The sequence below is a fragment of the Penicillium vulpinum genome (assembly GCF_028829585.1).
Source record: "Penicillium vulpinum strain IBT 29486 chromosome Unknown utg000002l_segment0_segment0, whole genome shotgun sequence".
NCBI lineage: Eukaryota > Fungi > Ascomycota > Eurotiomycetes > Eurotiales > Aspergillaceae > Penicillium > Penicillium vulpinum.
In genome coordinates, this window is record NW_026643242.1 from 3,194,501 (window position 1) to 3,203,375 (window position 8,875).

General features: G+C 49.7%; 3 protein-coding genes across 3 annotated transcripts; 1 reads left to right on the forward strand and 2 right to left on the reverse strand.

Annotated features, from left to right (window-relative positions):
• Positions 1-57: 57 nt before the first annotated feature.
• Positions 58-1,374, reverse strand: N7479_004276 (RTA1 domain-containing protein; the record flags this gene model as incomplete). The annotated part of the gene is made up of 2 exons (XM_057251973.1): positions 58-800; positions 858-1,374. 2 exons carry the CDS (start codon positions 1,372-1,374, stop codon positions 58-60), a joined length of 1,260 nt encoding a protein of 419 aa, XP_057111298.1.
• A 792-nt stretch (positions 1,375-2,166) lies between these two features.
• On the forward strand, positions 2,167-6,782 carry N7479_004277 (uncharacterized protein; the record flags this gene model as incomplete). Its single annotated transcript, XM_057251974.1, has 9 exons — positions 2,167-2,698; positions 2,777-3,283; positions 3,350-3,583; positions 3,646-4,355; positions 4,408-4,570; positions 4,626-4,949; positions 5,002-5,125; positions 5,197-6,087; positions 6,152-6,782. Coding segments are annotated over 9 exons (4,116 nt in total), but the record flags the coding sequence as incomplete, so codon positions are not given.
• Positions 6,783-7,524: 742 nt separating this feature from the next.
• N7479_004278 (fatty acid desaturase) lies at positions 7,525-8,858 on the reverse strand (the record flags this gene model as incomplete). The annotated part of the gene is made up of 2 exons (XM_057251975.1): positions 7,525-7,851; positions 7,920-8,858. 2 exons carry the CDS (start codon positions 8,856-8,858, stop codon positions 7,525-7,527), a joined length of 1,266 nt encoding a protein of 421 aa, XP_057111300.1.
• Between the last annotated feature and the right edge of the window lie 17 nt (positions 8,859-8,875).

An 8,875-nucleotide genomic window follows, 5' to 3' on the forward strand; every position in this document is an offset into this window, starting at 1 on the left:
GTACATGTACATGTACATGAAGAATAGCCAGATGAAAACCGAAAAAAAAGCACCCACTCAGCGACGAACACTGTATGTATCACGGTAAGGGGATGGTTCTCGGTTGTGGAGCGGGACATCTTCTTCATATGCGTCGTGATCGGGTAGTCGCTGCATATCTCTCTTGCTTTTGCCGGGCTTCCGGCAGCTTCGACAGCAACAGCCACCACAGCAGATGCAGCCGTTGCAGAAGAGCCACTTGCCGATGCCACTGGAGGGCATTTTGGCATCCGGTCCCTGTAGCACGGCACCCGGCGGCGCAAAGTTCCAGACGACAATGGCCAAGGCCATGGGAATACCATCAAACACATACATATACCATTCATGGTATGGAATGGGATTGGAATCTCCGTAGCCGGCGGAAAATTCAACTAAGCGGTAAATGATGCGTACCGTAATGGCGAGTAGACTGCCATATAGAGCATAGAGCAGTCGACGCCAGTTCTGCTTCTCGACGGGCAGTCGGCCGGCCCGCTCCAGCTTCAGCATCAATCGCTGGAACTGCACGGCCAGCACCAAAAAGCATACGATGAAGAACTCTTGGATGCCGATGCCACCCATGTAGAGATGGATACCGTTCATTTGCTGCTGATCGGTACCAGTGGCCATAAAGCCACCGATCATCTGGATAATAAAGGAGACAAAGTCGAGGCAGACAAAAATCTTCGCTAGTGATGAGGGCTTGAACATGCCGATGCGACGCTCGGGGACGAAGAAATGGATCATTCGAGCTAGGACCATATAGTCGAATGCATTGACCCCTATATGAAAAGTCAGTAAGATAAAATAAGGTTGTTGTGGATAAGAAGTTCTCGTACATAATGGAGCCAAAAGGATAAACATCTGGGCGACGGTCACAATAGTGTCATTTTGTTGATTGCGAGTGCTGAAGGCGCGGGTCGCATAAGCTACAGTCTCCCACGAGACACCCATGAGGATGACCCAAGCAAAGCCTGCCTTGTACATAGTCGCCTGTATAAAGTGGGCCATCGTCAGGATCCCGAAAATTAGGGCGACAGCGACCGCAGCTCCAAAAGACGGGTAGTAGAGGTACAAGGCGTCGCACTCCGATGCCGGTACCCAACCATACTTATCAGGAGCTATGGTGGGCGTACATGTGTTGGAGGGCAAATCCAGGCTCAATGACAAATGGAATTCAAAGTCATTGGTTGTTGTGGTGGGAGCTGTGGTGGTCTCCGGGCTGGTTGCCGTAGTGGTGGCGGCATCCCGCGGTAACACTCCTCCAGGCTGGGGAACAGCAGTTTGGACGGGGGATGCCTGGGCCACCGTGGCCGACACCATCAAAAAGAATAACCCCGAGATCGAAAGTCGCATGATTATAAAAAAAAAGTATAGCAAAATTGAAAAAGGAAATGAATGTATCAGGCTCTAATGCCTAAGAGGAATGGATATGAAAATGCAGAAGAGAAAGACACAGTTGAAAACATTTCAAAGTGTAGCGCCCAAGCACTTAGTTTATATCAATGTCTGATGCCTGGAGAAATAACAACACCCCTGCTATTATGGTTGCCTTGAAATAGACGAGATGTGATGAAACGTGTAGAGACGGTCCAGAAGCCAGTTAAAAATAGCCCTGGCGACATCTGAGGGTTTGGGGGGGCATGGGCGGTTATAGCCTTACGGGGTTATTCCGTATTTGGTATGGTTAATACGCATTCTATACGTACAAAGACATCAGGAGACATTTTGGATAATTTACAGTTCGCTCCTAAAACATACGCATATTAAAAAATACCACATGTCAGCCTTCCATCTCTCCTGGTCTACTGCTATTACAGACGAGCTAAAACCCGCTTCCCTGCCACTTTCTTTATTTCAGGAAGGGAAGAGAAAAATAGGCAACCATGTGTGACATTGCTGCTCAGGACGTCTTTGGTCCTACTATTGGTGCCGCCTGTCACAATGGCTTTGACTTCACTCTATTATTCGAAGAGACTTTTTTTACTATCCTGCCATGTGGGCTGTTTCTTCTCTATCTTCCCCTGCATCTTTACCGCCGGAGTTGCAGCCCCTCATTGAGTCGGGGGCGGCTACTATTCCCCGGGAAACTGGTATACCAGCCTCCGCCCACTTTTCGATCACACAAAACTAACCCTAAGCCTCTAGATCGCTCATGTACTATCGATCTGCGTGAAAATTACGCTATTGGTGTTGGTGCTTCTCCCACGCCTACAGATCCCCAAGACACGGACCACAGTTGCGGCGGTGGCTCTCGATGCTGTCACGGCGCTGTTCATGATCAGTGTGTCATACAGTCAGCATTATCGTTCTCCTCGACCGTCAACACTGCTACTACTTTTCCTGAGCCTGTCGTTGCCGCTCAATGCAATCCGGGCCCGAACAATATGGGCGGTACAGACCCATTCCTTCTGTGCCGCCTTCATCGCCAACATCGGGTTGGACCTCATCAAGCTCCTATTAGAGTCAGTTGAACAGAACCAATCTTTGAGTGACGAAGCCACAAAATCGTCGCGAGAGACGATTGCAAATGTCTTCAATCGTAGTATGTTCTGGTGGTTAAATCCACTGTTGATACAAGGGTTCCGAGACATCCTCGAGGTCGACAAACTCCTGACCATTGATGCCCGTGTCAATGATCCAGAGGGCGGAGACCAATTTATGCGGAAATGGGATGCTGGTATGCCCGGACTTCTCTCTTCGTTGTTAAATCTGATTGTGGGCAAACACTGACTACTTCTCTTCTCGCATGATACAGTGCAATCCAAGACTTCCTCCGCCCTGACAATGCTGCTGATGGTCCACCATCGATGGGCTATTGCCTCAGCCGTTTTGCCTCGACTTTGTTTGACAGGATTTACCTTCGCCCAACCATTCCTCCTCACACGCGTCGTAGCTTTTGTTTCCGAGGCCAATGGACCCCTTAGCCAGAGTTACGGATGCGGCCTGATTGTAGCCACCATGATTATTTACCTGGGCCTGGCCATTACTACCGCCGGTAGCCAGCACAAAACATATCGTTTGGTTACGATGATCCGTGGTAGTCTCGTGCCCCTGGTCTACCGACATACGATGCGCTTGGATGTCAGCATCGCACGGGACTCGGCTGCATTAACTTTGATGAGTGTGGATATTGAGCGCATCAGTTCCGGCCTTCAGCATGTCCATGAAGTCTGGGCCAGCCCCATTGATATCGGTCTTGCCCTGTGGTTGTTAGAGCGAGAACTGGGTCTGTCTGTCATTGCATTTGCCTCCATCTTCGTCGGTAAGTGCCGTCATTGCATAATATTATGTGTCTGAGACGAATTTTGCTAATGTTGAATGCTTCTAGTATGTACTCTCCTTGGTCTAGGGGTGGCGAGCACTATGGGGCAACGGCAGCAGCGCTGGCTCCAGGCCATCCAAAATAGGGTACAGGCTACTTCGGAAATGTTGAAGAACATGAAGGAGGTGAGACTAGGTGGCTTGCAACAGTTGATGGCCGAGAAGCTCCGAGGTCTGCGGGCAAAGGAGGTGTCCGAGTCGACCCCATTCAAGCGAGCATTGACTCTGATTGTCACTTTCTGTGAGTCCCCTCAAACAAAATGTAGGAATTCTCCACTGCGCGGACTGCTAAACAATTGGTAGCATATACCACAACCTCTGCCGGCCCGCTCCTAGCATTTACTATGTACAGCTTGCTGGCAAAAACAAATGGCTTTGCCATGCTGAACTACGACAAGGCCTATACCGCGTTATCCCTCTTTGCGCTGTTGCAAGCACCTATGGCCCTTATTCTGGATGCCATTGCAGGGTTAGTCAGCGCCTTGGGTGCTGTAGCTCGCATTGGCGAGTACTTGTCGAAGCCTACTGGCACCTCTGGTGATGATAGCCGACTATCTCATCCACTAGCCGTTCCATCCGGACTCCTAGATGAAAAACCACAGCCGACTATGGTGAGGGCGCAGGGATTTAGTGCTGGCTGGGATGCCAAAAGACCTATGGTTGTGAAAGATCTCAACTTTGAGGTTCGGCCGTCTAGTATCAACTTTGTGGTTGGCCCAGTGGCCTGTGGTAAGACCACGTTCTTGTTAGCCATCCTCGGGGAAGTGAGTCTTCATGAGGGCGAACTGAATGTTTCAGCCCCTCGCATAGGTTATTGCAGTCAGACACCGTGGATTACCAATGCCACCATTCGACACAACATCCTGGGAACCAGTCCCTATAACCAGCCGTGGTATGACAAAGTGGTGGAGATGTGTCTGATTCAAGATGATATTGCTGGGTTTCCTAACGCAGATCAAGAATGGGTTGGAAACAGCGGTATGACTCTGAGTGGTGGTCAAAAGGCTCGACTGGTAGGTGGAAAAACTGAAGTGAGTCAACACTATATACTAACCTCATTCGCAGGCAATTGCACGCGCAGTCTATGCCCGGGAAAGACTCCTTCTGCTTGATGATGTTTTCAGTGGGCTGGACGGAAAGACCGAAGAACACCTGTTTCATAACCTCTTCGGGCCAGACGGGCTTCTGAAGGAAGGAGATACCACCGTCATATTGGCTACTCATGCCGGTCAGTAATCTCGTTGCGTTCTTCTTGGATCCAGAAAAAAACCTAACAAAAATAGTGCAACGTCTCGCGTATGCGGATCAGATTATCATCTTGGACTCAGAAGGTCGGATTGCGGACGAAGGCTCTTCTGACGAGGTTATTGCAATCGCCAAGGAAATGACATTTAAGCCCTCAGAGAAGGATCAAAATGCCGAACCATCTCCCAACACTGACCTGGATATCTCCAGGATTCTTTCGGCGGAGGAACCGCCGACAGGGGAGGATCGACGGACTGGTGATACAGCAGTATACAAATACTACATCCAGACGGTTCATCCTTTCAGCGCCTCAGTATTTTTTGCTGCCTGCTCCCTCTTTGTCGTGGGACTTACCATACCCCGTAAGTTCCGTGGATTTGAATATCGATCTCCGGCTAACGAATCTCGCTGCAGAATTTATGGTTAAATGGTGGCTGCAGCGGGATGATGAGTATACCGTCACCCATATGGCCACGTATCTCGGCGCATATGCTGGTCTATCCGCATTGGCCATTATCTCGCTCCCTGTCGCAGTCTGGTATGATGATTCTCATCCCATCTTCTTGCTCTGTGTGTGTAATAATTATGGATCCTAATTTCAATTGCTAGGCACCTCACCGAACGCATGTTGCCACGGGCCTCGATGCGATTCCATGCCTCTCTTCTAACAACTGTCCTTCAAGCGCCGTTGCAATTCTTCTCGACTACCGATGTAGGCACGACTCTGAACCGCTTCGCTCAGGATCTGCAATTGTCGGATATGGAACTGCCGCTATCACTCTTTAACACCACGGTGGAATTACTGCTCTGTACAGCCCGCCTGATCATCATTGCTGTCACCTCCAAATGGATTGGCATTGCCCTACCAGCGTTGCTAGTGGTCTTCTACCTGATTCAGAAGTTCTACTTGCGGACTGCCCGACAACTTCGACTGCTTGATATTGAAGCCAAAGCACCCTTATTTTCCACATTCCTCGAGCTCCTCTCCGGACTGACCACTATCCGGGCATTTGGGTGGCAGGCAGATTTTGACCATCGCAATCGCGAAGTCTTTGATCGCTCCCAAAAGCCATTCTATCTGCTCTACTGTGTGCAACGTTGGCTGAATCTTGTGCTGGATCTGGTAGTAGCGGCGATCGCTATCATGGTCGTGGCCATCGGTGTGCGCACTCAGGGACAGGTTGACGCTGGATTCATGGGTATCGCCCTGGTGAACATTGTGCAGTTGAGTATCAGTATCAAGGCCTTCCTCTCCAACTGGACCCAGCTGGAAATCTCCATCGGCGCAGTATCTCGAATTCGGGCATTTGCTCTAGATGCGCCGTTGCCTGATATCGATAGTAGCGAGAGTGTGCTTCCTACAGGGTGGCCTGAGAAGGGACGGATTGGATTCCAAAATGTGACAGCACAATACGAAGGCTCTCCTCACCCGGTGATTCGAAACCTCACTCTATCGATTCCGCCGGGGGAGAAGATCGCCCTGTGTGGGGCAACTGGAAGGTAAGATTCATGGTCTACATTTCTTCAAAAATACTCATGGACTAACTCATCGCCCGTGCTACAGCGGTAAATCGTCTCTTGCTACCAGCCTCTTTCGTCTTCTCACCCCATCTGAAGGGACTATCACCATTGATGACGTGGATATCTCAACAGTGGCTCGTGACACACTATATAACCGACTCATCTGCGTCACACAGTCCCCTCATCTCATTGCTGGCACGATCCGTGAAAATGTTGACCCCTTCGGCACAACAGCTGATGACCAGGCGATTGAACTAGCACTCAAGGAGGTTCATCTCTTGGATACAGTGATCTCACGAGGTGGGATCGACGCCCAACTTACGGAAGGTCTATTCAGTGTTGGGCAGCAACAACTGTTGTGTCTAGCTCGGGCCATGATCCGTCCAGGCTCAGTGGTAGTTCTGGACGAGGTGACAGCCAGTGTGGATCGGGAGACAGACCGAGCGATGCAAGATATTATTCGCCATCACTTCGCCTCCCGAACTGTGATTACGATTGCACATCGCATCTCCACCATTCTAGATGCGGACCGCGTTGCGGTGGTGTCAGACGGGGCCATTGTCGAACTGGGCCCTCCAAGCGAACTCCTAGCCCGAGACCCCCCAGTCGGTTCCGAGGCCTCTATGAGGCGACAACCACATCTAACCGACCTTCCGAGACCATGCAGGAGGTGAGTTAGGTCTTACTATTGTGGATTCTAGGTCTCCGTGCATGTCAGCTGCATGGTAGTGGGATACGGACTCTGTATTACAACAATGAACACTCCGTACTGAGTAGAGTATTGGAACCATAAAAATATCTCTAGATTAATCACGCAAAATAGATTACATAATATGTTGCAACCTTGAGGAAACTAGTTGAATGCATGTCAGCCCTTAGTCGAGCTTGGTTAATGAACGTCAGCACTAAGACAAATAAATTAGCCCTAAGGAACGGCACGATGTCTCGGCGATGAGCCCCTGTAATTTGTATTTCTCGGCGTTGGGTATGTATTGTCATGTGTTTTGTGTTTTGTAAGGTATACTAACGTATCAGCGACTCTGTGTATGTATGTATGGACCTCCCTGTCTATTACATTACATACAGACGTATATTATTCTCTATTTGCTGTATTATTTGTACGTCTGTCAATTTCAATCGTATTGAGTATGGTAATTGAAAAGCCGAAGAAGCCATTTCCGTGTATGATCTCCGATTAGTCCTATTTGAACAACACCTGTTCTAAAAACACTATAGGCGCACTAATTCCCCGCGACAGAGCACATTTCAATAATCCTGGTCCGCTCGCTTAAATGTGCCATTCTTTTTTACGCGGTCACTCTCTCAGACTTCGCCTCCTGATGGCTGGCAAAGCCACTATGCGACGGAGAAATCTCTCCAACTGGTCCCCGGTCCGTCCCTCTTGCTGGTTTGGCTTCATTGCTGCTTAGATGTGCTGTTCCGTTCCAAATATAGGTCGGAGAATCGCCGAGTACGACTGCGCAACAGGTCCGCCCGCTGTTCTAGACTCATCGCTCTCTGTTCAGCACCAATTGGAACCATACATCGAGCCAGGTGCGCATAATCCTTTCTCAGCAGGTTCACCGTCAGCATGAGATAATCTATATTTTGAAACACCAGTGCCTGCTCATCTGAGTAGCGTTCCTGATCACGAAGGAGCGCCACCGGATGCTCCCTCCAGTGGCGCAGAGGATGCAGATGGTGTGATGTGTGGTAACCGTCGTTGAAGCAGAATCTATTACTCTGGAGAAAAAAATGTCAGCCCAGGCGATTCATGCAAATAGAATAGATCAAATCCGATGATCACTTACGGCAACATCGATCAAAGTGATACTAGACCGGAAATCCGACGAAGGATCCGTAGGATCCACAAAGGCGTGCTGGCCCCAATTACCTGCCATCAATCCCGCACGAAGCGTGCAAAGGGGCAAAAGGAAAACACACAATGTGGCCTGTGCATGACCGTAGCGAAATAACAGAGCGATGGCCAGGTAGTTACTAAGCTCCCAAAAAGCAGTCTTAAAAGAAGTGGAGTACTGGCCCTTGCGGAAAAAGTAAAGCGGCAGCTCCAGCGAGATGAGAAAAAAGAAGCGACCAACATAGCGAGCGAAATCGGCAATTGAGTCCCGATCGTACCACATAGTCGAGTTGAGGTCTCGCGGTCCGTTCCCTTCGACATGATGCATCTTCACATGGTGGTAGTAGTATGAATTCCATGTGTGGCCCACGAAGGGATCGACAATGTATGGGAAGAGGACATCAATCAGGTGATATCGAGGTGCCAATACGCCTCTCATATGCACGTACTGATGCTTCATGAGCGTGTAGCTTCCTGCGTACCATACATGCACAATCCAGTGGAGAAGGCCATGGATCCAGCTAAAGTGGTAGCAGTAGAGGCATATCGCGCTTGGGATAGATGTGGTGAGGTAGAGCAGGAGATGAGTGACCATCACCACGTCGGTTGGGAAGCGTGCGATCTCCTGTGCCCAGCGAATATATGGCTCCAATAGGTATTCTTGTATTGGTCGAGGAAGCTTTTCGCGCAGCATATGCGTCTCCCAGAATTGGAAGACCGTGGGGTCGAAGTCTGGATTGGAGGTGTCATTGAGAGCTTTCAGTTTCTGGATAGTGTCTTTGCTGGTGCTCTTGCGGGTGTCGCTCTCATCTTCTTGTGCATTCTGACCAAGCAGCTCCTTCATCACCAGTAGATCCGGAAGTGTCAATTGAGGATCGACGGGGAGGTGCATCTTGTCGCAACATACAG